General features: G+C 40.4%; 1 protein-coding gene across 1 annotated transcript in view; it reads right to left on the reverse strand.

The window, feature by feature from the left end:
* The window catches only part of Me1 (malic enzyme 1), a 110,714-nt gene extending 90,225 nt beyond the window's left edge, over window positions 1-20,489 (reverse strand). The window contains exons 1-3 of the mRNA XM_034484066.2: window positions 20,286-20,489; window positions 3,691-3,824; window positions 1,699-1,848 (exon numbers count right to left, since the gene is read on the reverse strand). Of these exons, the coding sequence (XP_034339957.1) occupies window positions 1,699-1,848; window positions 3,691-3,824; window positions 20,286-20,363 (362 nt within the window). The 5' untranslated portion in view covers window positions 20,364-20,489. The remainder of the gene's footprint in view (window positions 1-1,698; window positions 1,849-3,690; window positions 3,825-20,285) is intronic.
* Between the last annotated feature and the right edge of the window lie 339 nt (window positions 20,490-20,828).

Here is a 20,828-nt window from a genome sequence, read left to right on the forward strand (position 1 = left end):
TATATAAACACTAATGTAGCAAGGGCATTTAAGTGTTTTACTGTAGTTCACCTAATAGTTTCTTATATACATTTCATTAAGAACTTTCCAGAAGGCTAGGGATGGTGCCACAAGTCCCAGCACCAGGGAGGCAGATGGGTTCTATAAGTTCCAGGCCAGCCTGTTCCACATAGTTACTCCTATGACAGCCAGGCTACACTGACCCTGTCTCAACTACCCCCACACTCCCCACAAAAATTTTTCCAGGAGGGGTGAGGGTAGAAGAACTTGTTTAACATACGTAAGGCCCTGGGTTCAACTCTAGGCACTGAAAAAAAAAAAAAAAAAAGATTTTCTGGGCAAAAATAAAGCAAAACCTAGAAATCCTAATAACTGGATCTTTTCAACAATCAGCACTGAAACTCTTCATTACTGTCAAATTTTAAACAGATATAATAGTAGCATATATAATGTGCAAGCTAAAATATTAGAAGCTTTACAAGAAAAATTCCATGAAATACATAGGTTGAGGTCTTCCCTGACCCCACCCCTTACTTAGGAGCTATTAGCAGTTGACAGTGCTAGAGGAGTGTTATAGAGTGGCATTGTCTAAGAATAAAAACCTCACATTTTGAAAGAAGTTTAAGACACAGGATGTTAGGTGGGGAGTTGAAACAGTTAATCCTGCAGGAAGTGGCTAAGACATTAAGACAGGAAGTGAACAATTTCATAGCTTTAGGAAGTTCCCAGACTGACCAGATTCACTAAGCTTCTCCTTTCCCAAGTTCCAGCTTCCATAATTGGTCACCCATTACGGGTTGAGTTGGCTTGGTGAAGCTATCACTTGACCCCTGTGAAAATGGCTATCCTTCAAATGATGAGCAACATGTAGGCTAGGGTATGAACCATACAGAATCAGACTTAATTTCTGTAAGAAATGAGTTAATGAAGACACACACACAATGGCATATTATTCAGCCTTAAAAAAGGAGTGTATACTGTTACTATAAAACCTGGGTGAACCTGGAAGACACTGTATTAAGTGAAATGTTCCAAACCCAAAAAGGGAGGTACCACGTTGTATCTCACTGATATAGTCAAACTGATAACGCAAACAACAGAATAGTAGTTAGCAGGGGCTAGAAGATTCATTGCACAATTCAGAGATGCATGACAAATAATGCAGAATTTCAACTAGATAAGAAGGAATTATAAAGACCTACTGTGTACCACAGTGACTACAGATAATGAAAACATATTTAAATTATTTAATTACTTAAATACTTCAGATTTAAGTATAAATGTTTATATGAACATGAATGCAGTTGTTCTGCCCAAAGAAGCCAGAAGAGAGTGTTGAACCCCAGGCACTGAAATAACAGGCAGCTGTGAGCTCCTCAGTGTGGGTGCTGAGTACTGAACTCAAACTCAGGTCCTCTGAAGAGCAGTGTGAGCCACCCCTCCATGTTCCAACACACTAGATTCTTGGAATTGCTAGCAGACTGGTTTCAGTGTTCTTGCCAAAAAGCACTGAGGATAATATATTTTAATTGGCTTAAATTATCATCAAATATAACTGATAATACACACATTAATTAGCTCAATTTAGATTTACAAATGTTCTGTATAATAGATTAATACAACTCACATCAATTACAAAATTTTAAAAATTTACAAAAAGATAAAATGCAAACTGTAATTAAAATAAAAGTTTCATACCTTGGCTTCCGGAATACCAAACTGTATTGCTGGCACGCAAGGCCCACAGTGGGAGTATAAACGATAGGCATGAACTTTTCAACATTAGACATGAGCACACTGTAAAAGAGCTTCTCATTTCTGTCTTGCAGATCCATTAACAGAAGATACCTGAGGAAAGGAGACACAGTTAGATCTGTATCCAACAGTCAAAGTGGTTATTAGAAATCTAATTTCCACCAAGAATCCAACACATCTTTAGTCAAGTAGAAAGCACGTACAATCAGGTCAGACATGGTGGCAAGTGCCTCTAACCCTAATACGCAGGCAACTCAGGCAAGATTGAATATGAGAACAGATTGCTTACATAGTGAGACCCTGTCTTACAAAAAAATAGCAAAAAATTTTAGAAATATCTTTCAAGGGGCTAGAGAGCTGGTTTCATGGGAATAAGAGCCTGACATGCAAACAGGAGGATCTTGAATTTGAATTTCTGGAGTCAGCACAAAACTTGCGCTCAGTGGCCCACATCTCTAACCCAGTGCAGGGTTACAGACAAGTGGACCCCAGAGCTCAGTAGCTTAATCAATCAATGTGCTCTGGGTTCAGGGAGAGACTCTGCCTCAGAAAATAAGGTGGAGAACTATAGAGAAAGAGAGCCAATATCAACTCCTGGCCTCCACAATTGCATGCATGTGCATGCACACAGACATATACATACATGTGCACACATACACAAATATATACATACCAAAAGCGCTCAAGATCTCAAAAAATGAGGATGCACAAATTTGATTATTATCATTCAAACATTACTGTTATTGCTGAAGTAACAATTCCGTTTAGTATTTGGACAGATGTAGTCTATATTTTATACTTAAAGAGATGAAAATATCACAGTAGAGTTTAACCACTAACTTAGGAAAGCTAATGGCTCCTTCTTTCTTTCCTCCTTTCTTTTTTTGAGACAGTCTCACTATGCAGTCCTGGCCGGCCTCGGACTCACTTTAGACCAGGCTGGCATGGAACTTACAGCGATCCACCTGCCTCTGCTTCCTGGGTGTGGTGATTGTATGAATGCACCATCATTTGTTAATGGCCTTTCTCTGGGTAGAGGCATTTCTCGCCTAGTTAACTTTCCACAACACATAATCCTTTTTATATTACCTGTAACCTTCAATAAAATTCAAACTACTTTGTAAAACTGAAAAATCTTGGAAAAACTGTGTTCGATAACAAAACTAGTCCCTTCAGACTGGTTTCCGTGTGTGAACTTAAGTGTGTGAATGTGTGCAGAAAACTTGGTCTCCTTCAAAGTGCTGATTGGAAAGGTGCTGGGAAATTCAAGAAGTGACATCAGCAGAGGGCAGCTAAGTCACTGGGAAAGCTGTCCTCAGGAGGAAATTACAGTTCCCACAGAAGTTTCCTTCAGAGGAACTTACTTGATAAGTATGGCTGCCCCTTCTTGCCATCAGATCCCACCCTGCTGTACTGTGCATGGAAACTCACACCCAGGTAGGGAGCACTACCAAGGCCCAGACTGTTCAGGCACCACTCTACCAGAAGAGGGCAGCTATAAACACCAGCCATGACCAATGATCAGTTTTAGAAATGAAGCCAGTGGGCTGGAGAGATGGCTCAGCGGTTAAGAGCACCCTTAACTACCCTTCCAAACGTCCCAGCAACCACATGGTGGCTCACAACCATCTGTAATGGGATCCAATGCACTCTTCTGGTGTGTGTCCGAAGACAGCTACAGTGTACTCATATAAATAAAAATAAATAAATAAATATTTTTAAAAAAGAAATGAAGACAGCAATTTTTATGGCTCTGTCTTCCTTCTTTTGTTAAGAATGCTTATGTTTACATAAAACTAAATAACATATATTAAGTAAATATGGACATTTCTCCTCAAAGTTAACTATCCATTTCAAATCACATAATAGCTCAACTTTCTTTACAAAAGACAACAGGAGAGTTCCATAAGAGAAAAACATTCATAAATGTGATACCTGTCAAAGTCAGAGTTCAGACGCTCAAAATTCTTAATTACTCTAAGGACCTGGATCTCCTGGCTGATGATGCTGGGCGGCAACAGTCCATGAATGTTCAGCTGCTGTCTCTCTTCCAGAGTAAAAGCCAAGTCCTAGGACAAAGAGGAAAACAAGGATTTGGAGAAGACAAAACAGCGCACAAGCACACAGATCCCTGGGAGCACACGATCGAACGCTGCTGGAAGCACAGCCAGCCAACTGTGCACTAACCATCTGCTCCCTTATCTACATGAGATACTACGATGAGAGTGGAGAAGGGACAGGAGCAAACGGCCTAAAAGCACAAAACGAGAGGCCTGGGAGATAGAAAACTCAGCCAATAAAGTGTGCGCTGTGCACACACCAGGACCTGAGCTGTGCCGCCCAGCACTCACACAGAGTCTAGCCTGGGGCAAGGGGAGGGGAGACAGGCAAGCCTCCAGCTGACCAGTCAGTCAGTAAGCTCTGCTGTCAATGAGCGACCATATATCAAAAAAATAAGCTTGAAAGTGATCAAGAAACACACCTCCTCTACCTCTGGCCTCCCCATGCAGATGCACACATGTGCAATGCAAATCCACACACATACACAAACACACATGTACATACAGCACATATACTACATGCATGTGCACACAAAAATGAAAGATGCAATCACTGATGTTAGAAAATATAAAAATAAAGAGTTCTCTATTTTTAAGTGTGAGTAGAAGTAGGTCAGCTGACACCTGCTGCACTTCCAACTCTAAACTAGGTCAGTAAATAAACTGCAGGACTCCCAGGGACCTGATCCAACTCTCCATCTCAGGTTATCTCCTACCATCCTTATGCAATCCTGGTTATGCTAATTCCTCCCGAAAGCCCAAATGCACCATGTTTATATTCTTCTATGTATGGCATCTTTATTAAGAATGTTCTTGACACCTTATACCTCAGACATAAAACCCAGTAGACTCAAGCTGGATCTGACTTGAAAGGTATTGGAAGGTGCTGTGTAAGCTTCCAAGGAAGGGAAGCAAGCAATAGTCATACCCAGCTGTAACAGTTATAAACCGTAACAGTGACCGTCATGGTATGATATCCCTAAGGGGACCTTGTCACACAAACCTGGTCAGTAATTAGCTCTGTAGTTGGATTTAAGGCCCACTTAACTGGAAAGAAGTCATATTTAATACTAGAAACCAAGCCAATGACCAGGGGATAGTGAGGTCATGGACCTTATAGATAACCTACAACTGTAACTTTACTAACCATCACAATTCCTAACTGCATTCTAAATATTTATCCTTCTACCCAGAGGTAAGTGTAGTTCTTACCACTTACCAAAGAAACTTCCCTTCACAACAGAGGGATCATTTCAGAAGCCAGTCAAATGCAGAGAACAAGTGATCTCAGAGTACCCAGCCCCATCTGGGTAACACAACTCCTGCACCTAAGGCTCAGGGAACAGCAGGAAAAGGGGAGGAAAGACAGTCAGAGCCAGGGGACCAGACAAAATTCTGTGAATTCTGTCTCCTAAAAAGACAAGGAAGTTTCATTCTTGATACCTTGACAACCGTATAGCTGCCTAAACAAGACCTGAAGAAGTGTGCCGCCAACGGACATGCTAATATATAAGGGGGCATCTCACAAGACTCCATCACAGACAAAGAGCTACGAGTAACTAAGGAATATTGGTAGGAGGAGAAACATTCCTCCCCAGGGATGAGCCCCCAGTTGGTTACCTAAATAGCTAATAGTCAGCTGTGAAGTCACATAGATAAAAGGGATGCTAAATGTACTCTGTGTGTGTGTGTGTGTGTGTGTGTGTGTGTGTGTGTGTGTGTGTGTGAGAGAGAGAGAGAGAGAGAGAGAGAGAGAGAGAGAGAGAGAGAGAGAAAGAGAGAGAGAGAGAGACACAGACACAGACAGAGGGACAGAGAATTACACTTTAAAAAGAGGTCATAATTTTGAGAGGGTACAAGGAAGGATGGGAAGGGGGAATTTATGTAATTACGTTCTAACTTCTAGAAAGGGAATCCTTCCCTGCTTCTCCTCCTATCAAGACTGTCCCGAGTGCTCGTGCCTCTCAAGCCTTTCTAGACTCATCACCTACGTCATACTATCAACTTTATGTAAACTCAGTATAAAGCAACAGTGATTGTAAACGGCTATAAAACTCCAGAACAAGCAAATAAAATAGAAATAAGAGTTGATAGAAAAACCAGATGGACCAAAGGGATGTGTTGGCACACACTATGGGGTGTCAATGCAAAGAAGCCCAACGGTCATTAATAAAGAGAACTACCTGGTAGACTGAGATAAGGAGTACTCTCTAGAGGATTCCCAGTGCAAACACTGAATCCTAGGAGGGTTCTATTCCAAGACCGGGCTGCTGTTTCTTTGGGCCTATTGTTAAGTGCTGACGTGTATGACGGTTGGTTCAGTGGCTAGGATGTTTGTGGACACTCCCTAATTGACTTGTGGAAATCACTGCCTTTTAGGCAGTGTCATACGGAGGTAGAATCTTTGGGAGGTGACTGCCAGTCTCCCTTATGAATAGGACTAGAATAGGATAAAGAAACCCCAGAGAGCCTGGATCCCCTTCTGCCATGTGAGGACAAAAAATGGCCGTCTGTGAGCAGGAACTGGGTCCCCACCAGGCACTGACTGCAGTGTGTTGACTTGGAGCTTCCACCAGCCTTTAGAAATGCAAGCATGCATACCCTGTATTTTAAATACCCAGTCCATAGTATTGCTGCTGCAGCCTCTTGTGATGCTACTGTTTCTTGACAGTCACGATGGACAGGAACACATACACTAAATACATGAGTAACTCAACAGACACTCCGTCTGTCCATGAATGTTCTTATAATGAGGAATAATGATTGATAGAAGAAAAAAAAAATCAATGGATATTCACTTGTATATATTCATATACATATGTATGAAAAAGAATAGAAACTTGGACTTTTTTCTAATGAGAGACAAAGACAGACAGACAGACAGAGACAGAGAGAGAGAAGAGAGAGAGATAGAGGAGAGAGAAAGAGAGAAGAGAGAAAGAATGTAAGGCCAAACAAGCATCTCCAATAAATACAAGTGTGTTGCAGAGAAACAGTAAAGCACTGCATGTTACTGCTGTGTGAATGTTACTGCAGTGACAAGCAGCCTACAAAAATACCAATGAAAATATGGTGTTCTGAGAATACAGCTCGTGGTCGGAGTACTAACACGAGCTCCTTCCTCAAGTAACAGTGGCACGCTTTACTCAGATAGAGCCAGGCCTTTTACTTAGATTTTCTTGCATCTGCTCTGATCGAACAGACCTCTATACTGTGTGCCATACACCATGTAAATGAGAATACCATCTGGAAATCTCCCCCATAGTCTTTGATGTTTAGTAACTGCAGACTGCTATGGTGTTTGCCAAATATTCACAGACCCACCAGAGCACCAACTCCACTGTTTAAAAAAAAAAAAAATAGGGCTTAGTAATCTGGGAAAATGGACCAAGTTAAAAAGAAAGAGAAGGTCTCATCACTGAGGTCATATCATTTTGTGATCCTTTAGAAAGCGCAAGTAGTAGCAGTAGCAGTCACAGTAGTAATAGACGAAGAATAAGAAAACAAATCTTAGAATCCCTGAAACTTTCAGAATAAATGATTTTAGTTAACCACAGCTTTTAGTTACCATATTAGTAGAGGCATCACTTAAAAACAATTTTACAGACAGCTATAAACAAGTCAGCCATGTGTAGAACCTGGCAGTGAAGCATTTCAAAGAAGTTGTATGTTCGAGTTACCTGCAAAACAATGACTTCAGCGTACACATACAGGGTCTCTAACTTGCATCTGACTTCTGTCAAATGTGTCAAATACTTGAAAGGTTAAGCGTAGGTTTTCTGGCCCCCTGCAGTGCTCACCCTCTCAGAGGACCCTCACACTCTAAGTCCAATCTGTTTTTTTTCCCTTTCTTCATCTCTTAATCCTTCAAGACTCTTACACCACTAGACAGCAGAAGGGCACTGTTTCATTCAAAGGGTAGCAAACAAAGTGACCCTTCTTCTCCTTTCCCCATAGCTTCCTGAGTAGTCTAAGCCTGCTATGCAGAAATGCTAGTAGGAGGGGCTTGTGTTAGCAGCTCTGTGCAAACACTGCTGAAGGATCTGCAGGAGTGATTCGCTGACTCAGCAGAAACAAATCAGCAAAACAAATGCATCTTGTCTTCTGCAATGACCTGCTCTCATGTTCCCAGACAACTTGTGTGGTTTGGGTTCCCTTGTCTCAGAATTGTAACTAAAACTAAACCAAGCTGAGTTACGTAACAGCAGGACTCATTAATGGTTTTAAGAGCACTGAAATAGGAGAGCATAAAAGGTTATGTTTATCTAGTGTCTAGAATACTACTTGACACTTAACAGGTAATCCCACAAAATGTGAATTAATTCAACAATTTTCTGAAACTACATACTATTTTTTCTTTCATGGAAAAGAGATATTACAAACCAGAAAAGCAAGTGAAAGGTAACAAGCACAAGGAAACTTCAACCTAAAGGGAATTCAAGTGCTCAGTAGAGAAGATTAACAAGGTGCCTCTGTGCCCTAGAGGACTAAGCAATTCCACACTCAGGAAAACAAGAAAGGTACCCCTAACACTGGAGTAGCCGGCCCCATTAAGACAAGACACCTCCATACCCTGCAGCACTCATCACACAGACAGACGGCGCTTCCATCCCTCTAGACCTAATGTCACTGCAAATAATCTGACGCGTCCATCTTCTAAAAAACGTTTCTCCGTATTTAAAATATTTCAGAATTTTGGAAAATTTTATAGACATACGTACACAAGAGGGAAATTTATATTTTGTTAGTTATTATTCTAAATCAAATAACTGAAACTGAAGCTAGGCACATGCCTCGAACTCCAGCGTGAGAGAAGCCAAGACAGAATTGTAAAGTTGAGGCTCGCTAAGACTACATAACAAGACCTTGTTTTAAAACAAGTACAAAATTTTAAGAAAAGGTTAAATTCGCCCTTAATCAGCTTGAAGAAGTTAAAGAAGAGTCAGCGCCCCTATTCCCTGAGCTTGGGGACTAATGTGGTTAATAATGGTCTGTCTTTCTAGGGACAAGTAGTGGTTTTGTTGGAACAGGGGGGATTAGCTAGGACTTACTGCATAGCCATAACCTACTGGTAGAAATCTGTATAATTATTATCAAGATGAAGTTATAAATTCTTAAATGGTACAAAATTTACTTTGATCTCAAATTTAAGGTTTTCATTGGTACAAGCCTCTTATTAATATAAAAATGAGATGAATATTGATAAACTCATGGGCATTGTGCCTGTATAACACATTTAGGAATACAATGCCTAGACTCAGCCCTTTTTTAACTGATTTGGGACAGTTAACGTATGAGTTAAGGGGCTATAGCAAATTCATATTTTTGAGTTTATTGTTAGGGTGTTTTCCATATTTTACTTAGAAATAGCTGAGAGGAGTTAACAGAAAACAGTCCAGGTTACCTTACATGGATAGTTGGTTTTCAAAACATCAGAAGTCCATAGAACTGATGCTACAAATATTTATATATTAATGTTCATATTGATTAGAGACCTGTCTGCTCCTGACAGCTTCCTGTCGTGGATTCTAAGAAGAAAATGAGCATCCTTGGAATTACTCCAGTTGTGTGGTAACAGCCACTAGGCAAGAATTGCCTCTCTTCATCTACAGACAAATTACTGTCCAGAAAAGGACACACATGCAGAATAGTCGACTGATTATATCTGCCTAGACAGAGTAATCAGTCCTTAATAATCCTGCATCACCAAGGTCTGTCAGATGATTCTGGGCCAGAAGGCTGAAGATTTGATGCTCCAACGTTTGGTAGTATAGGGGCTTTTCAGGTGTTCAGAGGTCTCTATAAATAGGCTAAGTTTTAGAAGCTATGCTTTGTGCTTCCCACAATTATAGTTAACTCAGTCATTCTGGATTTCTGACGGGGTTGAAAACTACTATTTACTGTAAGAGAAAAGATTTGAGTGGATGGTCGTCAGCTGACATTCATCCTAAAGCCAGGTTCAGAACTAAATGTTTTAGTTAGGATAGATGACAGAGGTGCTGGTTAGTCAACAAAATGATGGACTGGGTATTAGGACTATCTTGTACCTCACTGGTACAAATTGGCATAATTATGCTCTAATTGTATTTTGAGAGAAAAGTTTCATTTTAACAGGAAGGGTGATGTGTAGGAGGAGCTAAGGTAGGAGGAGTACTGAGAGGAAGAAAAGGAGTAAGAAGAGGAGGAGAAGGATAGGAGAAGCTAGGTGATGAAAGAGAGTAAGAGGAGGGAGACAGGGAGGCAGATATTCATGTATCTCTACCAGTCAAAGATAGTTGTTATATCTAGGTTGGTCAGTGGGTTACACCTCTGATTGAACAATTCCAAACTTATAACGCTTATGATTAACATTATTTTTAAAAAAATGTATAAATGCAAAAAGGAAAAGGGGGCATGGGATAGGGGTTTTCTAAGGGGGGGGAATGGGGATAGGGGATGGCATCTGAAGTGTAAATAAAATATCTAATAAAAAAACAAACAAACAAAAAGAAAAGGTTAAATTAAGCTTTAATATTTACTGCCATATTTTAAATTTACCAACATAGTTTATATACATATTTCTACAAAAGAGATATATCTACAAAAAGAGATATTATCTCCCCAAAGCTTTTAGAGTCCCCTATATTATTAAATTGCTTTTCTAATTCTAATTAAAACATAATATTTTTATTTTTTTGCCTGGTGGTATGTACTTTTATTTCTTGTGTTTATATGTTGGTATGCACATGTATGGGGTGTGCATATGTGTGCAGGTGAATGTGCACATGCACAGGCGTGCGCATAAAGAACATAGACCCACACTGATGATTTTGTTGAGTCGCTCTCCTCCGCCTTATTTTTTGAGACAGTCTCTTACTGAACCTGGAACTCATCAATTCAGCTATGCTGGCTGGTCACTGAGCTCCATGGACTTTCCTGTCTCTCCCTCCAACCACTGCTAAGGTTAGAGACATGCAGCAGTATGCTCAACATTTTTAGATGGGTGCTGACATGAATCAAACTTACACCATCACACTTGTACACTGGGCACCTAACTGAACATCTCCCCTGACCCCTCAATTCCCTCAGTTCTTAAGGCTTTTTTTTCAGGGGGCACAGTAATTAAGGATTTAGAGTCAGGGCATGGTGCCCATGCCACAGAGAAACTGAAGCAGTAAGAATTCAAGGACAGACCCAGCTGTGACTTTCGAGGCAGAGGAAGGTGGATCTCTGAGAATTCAAGGTCAGCCTGATCTACAGCTAGTTCTATCTAATCCAGATAAGAAAGTGTTCAAAACCAGTCTGAGCTACATAGATTCGGTCTCAAAAGAGAAAAAAAATTCTCCCAAAATGCAAAACTTTGTTAAGGTAACTTCTAGCCTAATCAGCAAGCTGCAGCTCAGTAAGAGGCTGTCTCAAAAAGAGGTGGATGACTCCTGAGGCTGTCCTCCGCCTCCACATCCATAAGCAAACACATGCTCGCTCTCGCGCTCTCTCTCTCTCTCTCTCTCTCTCTCTCTCTCTCTCTCTCACACACACACACACACAAATAAAATATAAAATAAAGCCTTGCCTTGAGCCAGGCCTAGTCATACATGTTTATACTTCAGCTACTGGGCTGAAAGAACAAAATAATAAGATACCTTAAAAAAAAAAAAGGCAAATAAAAAGACTTATTTTAAACTGCACACATTTGTCAACACATAAAGTATATTTTCTTGGTACAATTTGTCTTTAATAAGCGTATCTTGTATCACATGTTTTTAAATTATTTTCAACATTTTCAATATAATTACTTTTGTTTGTAATATGTGCAGTTTATTTGAAATGGTGGTTTTAAGTATAAGCAATGAAACTGTAAAGGGACCTCTGACTTTCACCAAGAACTGCTACAGAGAACGATGCTGCAGATCTTAAGGCACACATACCTCTGACAGGATAAACCCAGACACTCCACAAGCAGCTGCCTCCACAGGGCCACAGCTGACATGTGTAGAAACTGTGTTTGACTGCACTCAGCTACGTGAAGCTACCTTAGTCAGAGTTCATTAGAAATGTCATACATACATATAAACAGACAGACACATACATATGAGATTTATTAATTATAAGAGAACTATAATTGGCCCACATGACTACCAGGTCAGAAAAGCCACAGTGCTACCTATAACAAGGGGCAGACCCAGGAGAGTCAGTGGTACAGTATCTGTCTGAAAAGCCAAAAGGGCAAGATCCTGAAATCTTTCAGTTTGAGTGTAAAGGATAAGGAAAAAAGAAAAGAAACAGGACCTGCTGTCCCAGCTCAAAGACAGGCAGAGGAGGTTCTTCCAACCTGGTCTTTATTCCATTCAGACCTTAAGCTGATTAAATGAGAAAGGAGAAATCTGTTTAACTCAATTCACAGATTAATCTCATCCAGAAATACACTCTGAAGCACACTTCTAAGAATCCTGACTGACCTAATGTCTGGGCGCTCCTATGGCCCAGGCACCCAGTTAACTGTCACACTCAGCTAATATTTTCCAACAAGTTATCTGTTGAACCTGTGCTTGTGATGCTGCATTGGCTACATTCTGCTGCTGTTATAAAATGGCATGAAATAAGCAACTTGGGAAGAAAAGGTTTATCTTACATCTAATGGCGAAGGCAGGAAGTCAAGGCAAGAACCTGAGACAGGAATTGAAGGAGACTCCATAGAGGAACGCTGCTTACCATCGTGCTTCCTCTGGCTTGCTCAGTTCCCTCATATATCCCAGACCCACCTACCCAGGAATAGCACCTCTATCAATTAGCAATCAAGAAAATGCCCCACAGACGTGCCCCAGCCAGATGGAAGCAATTCCCCACCAGAGGTTTTCTCTTCTCAAATGTCAAACTGACAAGCAAGATTAGCTATAACAAATGATTAAATGCAAAACACCAACAGCATGGGAGGTATGACCCACAATATTACAGTTAAGGGAACCAAATGGGATATTTTACTAACAAGTACACAAATTACACTAAATAACAAATGTAGTACCTTCAGGTATGTTAGGCATTCTGTTGCTGTGATCAAACACCATGACCATAAACAACTTGGGGAGAAAAGGGTTTATTTCACTTACAACTGCAAGGCCAGACTCCATTAATGAGGGAAGTCAGGACAGGAACTCACACAGGGATGGAACCTGGAGGCAGAGGCTAATGCAGAGGCCATGGAGAAGTGGCTTGCTCAGTCTGCTTTCTTATAGCACTCAGGACCATCAAGCAAGAGTGGCACCACACACAATCAGCTGGGCTCTCCCATATCAATGATCAATCAAGAAAATTCACCACAGCCTTGTCCCCAGGCCAATCTGGTGGGGGCATTTTCTCAGTCGAGGATTTGAAATCTCTTCCAAAAATGACTCTAGCTTATATCAAGTTGACACAAACCCCAGCTAGCACAGGGTGGAAACAAAAGTTAGCTTTGTTTAGAGGTTAAGGGGAAGGGTGTGCTAAGCAATGACATTAAAATGGGTGGTAAATGATGACTGAGAAAGAAGCTGATGCCTGAGGTGAGGGCTGACTGAGGGCACAGGACACAGCATGGCCATGAACTTAGTGAGACAGAAAACAGAAGGAAGCTGTGTCAGCTACAGGAAGCAGACCCTGCTAGGTGGGACACAGAAGCAGGTGGCACACCTGTCACTTAAAAAATTCTCTATACAATGAACCTATAGTGCTATTATAAAAACACTTAGACCCATTAGTTATGTCATTATCAAATATAAGAGCAAATCCCTTTAAGTATAAAGTATCAGCAAAGAAATAAATGCAAATACAAGTTTTAGAAGTGAGTAACATAGTAACTCAAAGTGTTCACAGGGTGGGCTCAAGAGGAAAGATGAAATAGAGGAGTCAGGACTGTTCATGATGGATCACTACAAATTAACTAAGCAGACAAATGTATGAAATAAAAGACTAAGAGGCCTTTTAATATTGTTCTGCATTTATTCATCAGTCCTAAAGTGATAGAGTGCTGAGAGTTGGCCCAGTGGATAGGAGTGCTTGCTGTGCAAGCCTAAGGACCTCATTTCAGATCCCAGCACTCTTGTAAGAAAAAGCCAGCCATGGTGGCAAGCTTTTTTAATCCTTGAATTGGGGAGGCTGAGACAGGTAGCCCTGGGGTTCACTGGTCAGCCTGACTAGCCAATCAGTGATGTCCAGGTCTAGGGAATGAGCCTGTCTCAAAGAACAAAGTGAGGAGCAAATGAAGACATCCACCACAGGTATCCAACCTCCACACAGACATGTGTGCACATGTACACTCAGAGAAACACACCAAAAGGAGAGAGCAAAAAAGACTCAAAAATGTTTTAAAATTTATAAAAAAAAAAAAAAAAAATTGCAAAAGATGTAAGATTATTGAATTGTGAAATTTAACAAAGCTAAGAAGGTTAAAAAATTCTAATTCCAAAAGTCTTTATAGTCAAGATTTTGAAAATGAAAAACGAGCTCTACCATCCAGAGAAAAGTGATATGCATACACATACTTACCTAAACGACTAAAGCTTTCTCATTGCAAACAAAGAAGACCAGAAAGTAGGAGAACAATGTTTGTTAATACTGAGGAAGAGAACTGATAACAGATAATTCCATACCCAGTGAAAATATGCTTCAGCAGTGAGGGTAAAATAAGAACATTCTCAAAGAAAGGGAATCAAGACAGCTGGTCTCCTGCAGACCTATTCTAAAAAAAATTTCTTGAAATGGAAGGAAAATATCTCCGGAGGAAAACTTGGAACATCAGCAATTAAAAGTAAGGATAGAAGCTGTACATGTCTGGGAACTGTATCAGATTTTCCACTTCCTCCTAAACTCTTTAAAATATGTGTGAAAATGTAAAAGAACATAAAATTTTATGTTCTACTCAAACATAAAGATGTGAGTTGATGCAATACATATGCAAAGAGATGTATATGGTCATAAGTTAAATAGACAGACTAAAAGATGATAAACATTAAAACAATGAAAAAGGAGAAATCCCAGAGTAAAAATCAGAGAGGACAAATATCTCATAAAATGATAGACATAAATCTAAACATGACAATTACATTAAACGTAAATGGTCTAAACACACAAATTAAAAGATACTATTGGGCTGGAGAGATGGCTCAGAGGTTAGGAGCACTGATTGCTCTTCCAGAGGTCCTGAGTTCAATTGCCTGCAACCACTTGGTGGCTCACAACCATCTGTAATGGAATCTGATGCCCTCTTCTGGTGTGTCTGAAGAGAGTGACAGTGTACTCATATAAAATAAATAAATCTTTTTTAAAAAATAAAAGTACTATTAGAAACTAGCAATGACTAATTACATCACCCCAGCTTCTCACTTGTGTAGTTTTGTCAGGATTTAAGAACTGACACTCCACATGGCTTCATTTCTTGAAATTGTAACTTGACATCTGTGGATCCCTTAAAGCCAGCAATACCCTCATGTTACATGTTAATTCTCAGAGAAGGAGTTGTTGTTTTCCATTTTTCTGATCTAACAACTGATTTTTTTCTGATGGTTTGGAAAAGCATAAATTGCCTGAGAAATTTGAGAATGTTATTTGTCTGATATATCCTACACTATGAAGTTTAAAGTTTTTTACTTTAAGATACAAGGTATCAGATTTCTCCTATGTCATATAGTGACATTTTCAGGTTTTTAAACTTAAATTTGAAGTATAAAATTTAGTTTTAATAATTTTAAAACATTTTAAAATTATTAATTTTAATAATTTTAAATTTTTAAAAAAACAAAAATTGATGTATTTATTATGTATATTTGGGGAAGTATATGCATTGTAGAATAAATAACTTAAACAAATTAACATATTTACCCCACATACTTTTTTGTAATAAGAACACTTAGAATTTAGGAAGCTGTGGCTTTAATATAAAGGTAGCTGTAGGCTACTAAGCTTATATTTGTAACTATTATAACTTTATTCAAAATTGACTCCTCATTATGAAGAATTCCTTCTCTCATTTATGCCTTGTTGTTTATTTGGGGGCAGTGCTAACTGTTTTTGGTTTTTTTTTTGTTTTGTTTTGGTTTGGTTTTGGGTTTTTTTTTTTTTTTTTTTTTTTTTTTTTTTTTTTTGATCTTTGGTTTTAGAGAATGTTTCAGGTGGTGCCTCATGGTATAATGCAGGTTGATGTTCAACTTACCATGCAGTTCAGCTGGAGTTACAATTTCAACACAAGAGTTCTGGAGTAATGTAATTCACAGCACATAAAAACCTTTATAACACAAATGTATGTGTGTGTGTGTTTTATTTTATAATATAGATGTACTATGTCACAATCGAGCTGGAAAATACCTTTGGAGACTGAATAATTTAAAAATATTTTAATCTGTTCAAAGTTTAAGGGCCTACTTGTAATACTACACCAGAGTCTTAGGGCCCCTTCAACCTCAGATTTCTGCCTGGGACTACTCACCACAGAACCACAATCACAAGCACACAGCCACTCTTGCTGATAGTCTTAATCAGTAAAAAATGATGGCCGTGACCTTTCAGTATAAAAGCTCTAGAACTTCTAGTCTCATGTTTTTTGAAAACTTTTACTATTTTATTCCAAAGTTACCAGATTAGCATAGAGAAGACTAAAGTCTGTCTTCTGTCTTCAAATTCAAAGGCATCAGGTGTCTGGAAACAGGAGGGTTGATGGTTGACTAGATACATAATAACTCTATCGGCATGTTTGTTTTGCTTTTCCTGGTAACACAGTAAACCAGACCTTGATACACTGGGAAGCAAGCAGCTATGACACACTTTTCCGAAACTCACCTTTTAGATTTCAAAGTTAATTAAGAGGACCAAATTAAATTCTTAGGAGAAATGGCCACTGACTACAACTGGATCAAATGCATAAAATACCAAAGATGGGTAGCATCTGGAGACTCACGGGAACAATTACCTCCAACAAAGCTTAGCAATTAGCATTCTCCCACAACTGCATAAACAAAGTGAAAAATGATGGGAGTAATTATTTTTTTATTGTTCATACATTTTTAATTTTTGTACAGCAGTTTATAAAGCATGATTACTGGCCATATAAAATTTCTGAAAACATAGAATTACAAGTCATCTAAATCAGAGGATATCCTGAAACTATACATTTTTAGTTATATATAATACACACACACACACAGAAGGCACAGATAAACATCTTAAAAACAGTTCAGGCTGTGGGGTATGGTGGAACACACCTGCAATTGTACCACCCAGAAGACTGACGCAAGAGTACTGCTTTGAGTTCAAGGCCAGCCTAGTCTACATAATGAGTTCTAGGCCAGCTTTGACCACACCAAGTGAGATTCTGTCTCAAAAAAATTATGTATGTGTATGTATGTATGTATGTATGTATGTATGTATGTGTGTGTATAGTGAGTGTATATACATATATATGTATATATACATTTATGTGCATTGTGTATACATATATATGTATAAACATATGTATATATGCTATGTTCATAAACACAGTAAATCTCCTAAGTATGAGGCAGAAGTACTTCCCAACAGCTATAACAGAATCAGTCTGAAATCGTACACATTTGACTATTAGCAAGTAGTAAGGTTTAGAATTCTGTATAAATTATAAAGAGCCTATGTCTCTCAGGTTTGGTTTGTTGCTGCTGTTGTTTTTGACTTTGTGTCTACTGTTAAGTTTGACTTTTACCAAATTTTACTTCCTTAAGATTATCCAACAAGTAGTTAAAATTTCACAGATTATTAAAGCCAAATTCTAACATTTTTAACTATATCCCATTAAACAATTTAATGACAGATTCAAAGGAACTTTTTATATTAATGGATGTACTGTCTTAGGATATTGCCGGAACCAACACTGCACTGAAAGCTCCCTGCAGTTGCTGGGGTGATGCATCCTCTAATCTGAGCACTAGGAGGCAGAGGCCGGCAGGCAGTTCTCTATTAGTGCAAGGTCAACCTGGTCTACACAGCCAATTCCACCCAGGCTAGCCAAAGCTACACAATCAGAACTTGACAAAAATAAACAAATAAATAAAGTAAACTACAAAGTAATAAGTACAAAACAATATGAGGCAACTGAGTGGATAAGTGTAAGCATTAAATGATAGTGGGAATAAGAAAATTAGAAAAGGCTTCCCCAGGGAAATGATTACTAAATCAATTAACATTTTAGTTTTAAGAATCACATTAACAAAAATGGAAAGAAGAAAAATCTCAAATATATTTTAAGCTAGAGGCTTAAATTTGGGAGTTAGACGAATCTAGGATAGATAGTAAAACATTAATTTACATTCAACATAACAGAAAAATCACTATAAATATTTGAATAACAAGGAGACTATAAATGAAATGCTAATTGGTAGAGATGTTCATTCTCTCTTTCTCTCTGTCTCTCTCGTGGGGGGGGGGGGGCGCTGTTCGTGGGGCCTCTAGTTGTGAGCCACCTGAAGTGGGTGCTGAGAACTGAATCCGTGTCCTCTGCAAGAGCAGCAAACACTCTTACCCACTGAGCCACTTTCCTCGGCAACAAAAGACTTTTCATCCATACATATATGTAAGGACATAATACTAACAAAGTGTGTCTTAGTCACCCAAAGGTAGGTTCATAAAACTCTTCCTTAGTGTGGTTAAACAAGTCTTCCTAATGCCGAGTGACAGGCTAGGCTAGGCTGCTGGGAGAAATTTAGAGAGCACTGTTCAGTTTAGGCTCCCTTTGGAGACAGGACATATCAAAATAAAAAATTAATTAATTAATTAAAATTCCTGTCCTAGTAACACAGACAGAGGACTCTTGACTGTATGGCAGATCAAGAAAATCCCAGTTTCCCGCTTTCAATGATGTCACTTCTACAGGACATCACACTGACCCCAAGGCTGAGTAAGTAAAGTTCATTCTATTGACTGTCCCAAGAGGACCCAGATTTGTAATCCAATTTGATACAGTACAGGTAAAATGTGTGAACACGTTAATACTGCACTTTTCTACCTTTGGTGTAAGATCTTTTGACAGTGTTATTCTAAAGTTGGTATCAACTGTTTCAGGTTAGCAGGAGATTCCAAACACACTGAAGCATACCTTTGCTAGGGACGGCCTAGCCTGTCTACCAACTCTTAACAGACTATTCAACCTTGACTTAAAAAAAAAAAAAAAAAATCTAACAGGTTATACTACTCGTGTGATCTTGTCAAGGCGACCCATAATTTCATCATAAATCAGGGCAGGCAGGTAACATGTGAAAGCCACAAATAGTTTTGTCACACCAAAGTTTACCTTTGTTCTAGTGAAAATAGACCTCGACCTACAGAATAATAAAGAAAAAAAAATTTCGAACTAGCAATTACATTTATTTTGAGGGAAAAATAAGTAGGAAAACTTAAAAATTCATATAACTTAAAAATTTATATAACTATAAATATCAAATCATCAAAGATTTGTAGAAGTCACACAAAAAAATTACAAACTCAAACTAGCTGTAATGCATAAAATAATCACACGTTAAGCTATTAATAATGAGAACTAGTCACCCGAAACATGACTAGAGAGGAATGCTGAGGTCCACTTCTTAATGAAAAAAGAGGTTCACTAAAGTGATACCCTAAAAGACTTAACAGGCTTCCATGTTGACACTCATGTCATGCTCTATGTACTGAATAAATAGGAAATCAGATATGAATATGCGCGCGCGCACGCACGCACAGGCACACACACACACCAATCTAATGGCCATACATACTGTAAAATAAGATCTAGTTACTTAGATATATTTCTAAGATGTTCTCATTTAGGAGAGAGATCTTGGGTATAGGATGGGAGGGGAGATATCACAGCTTGAGAAAAGGGAACTCTGATTTGGGGCATACATTGAATTTCCTTGCAATAATAATAATAATTTAAAAAAAAAAAAGAGGGCAGGTTTAAAAAAATTAACTCTCCAAAAGTCAGAATTTAGAAAGATAAATAAATAAATAAATGGCTGTACCACCGTATCATGTAAGTTTTCCCACCTAGGCATGTATGTAGGGTTTCAACAAGAAACATCCTCAACCTCAGATGCCAAGAGGCCCTGGAGCCCCCACATCTTGTGGGTGGCATCCCAGGCACTCAAGAGCCCATCTCTGTTCAGGCAGGACCGGTAGGACCACTTCTCCACAGCAGCCGCCAGTCCTTGCCAGTTCAGTCACCGGGACCGGGAAGGCACGTCGCGGCTGCCCTGGCCACCTGCCTGCCACCCTCACGGGAAACGCTCGATTCCTACACTGGTCCATCCTTCCCGGGATGGGAGAAGGGCAGACAAAGAAGTGCGGGCCACAAGTTACATCGCTCCTCGTGGTCCCGCCTCGGGATGCTGAGGGGCGCGGGCGCCGGCTCCGCAGTGGCCTCCCCCGGAGGGGGACCGTCCCCTCGGTGGGACGCAGGTCCCCGCGGCCCAGCGGCCGGCGGCGGGCACAGGGCGGCTCCGGGGACCGCGGGCTCACCTTGTTGAGATGCGGGTCCCGCGTCAGCAGGTAGCCGCGCTGGTGGGTGTGTCGGCGGCGGGGGGCTCGGGGTTCCATGGCCGGCTCGGTGGCGGGGCAGACGCGGAGTGCGGCGGGCGGCGGCCGTGCGACGGAAGGCCCCGCGGCCGGGGGCGGGCGTGGGTGGCGAGAGGGGGTGGCGAGGCGGGAGGAGCCCGCGCCGAGCCGCCGCCGCGGCCGGGCGGCCCGCGAGAAGCGCTGAGTCACGGCGGCATCGGCCGAGCCGCCGTGCGAGGAGGCGGGGGCGGGGCGCCGGCCGAGCTGCTGAGCACCGATCGTGCGACCGGGGCCCCGACGGGTGAGGGGCGGGCCGCCTCGCTTCCTCCGCTCGTCCACTGTCCTCCCCTAACCCCAACGTCCTGGCTGCCAGCCATGTCCCCGGGGCCTGATGCAGGAGGGGATCAACTTTGACCCAGAAATCCCAGGCCTCGATGGCACTGAGCGAGCCGGCGACTCCTCGCCTGTTTCTGAAGTATCTGAGGGGCATTTGGTTTGAACGTGGTT

Source organism: Arvicanthis niloticus, chromosome 21 (assembly GCF_011762505.2).
Source record: "Arvicanthis niloticus isolate mArvNil1 chromosome 21, mArvNil1.pat.X, whole genome shotgun sequence".
Taxonomy (NCBI): domain Eukaryota; kingdom Metazoa; phylum Chordata; class Mammalia; order Rodentia; family Muridae; genus Arvicanthis; species Arvicanthis niloticus.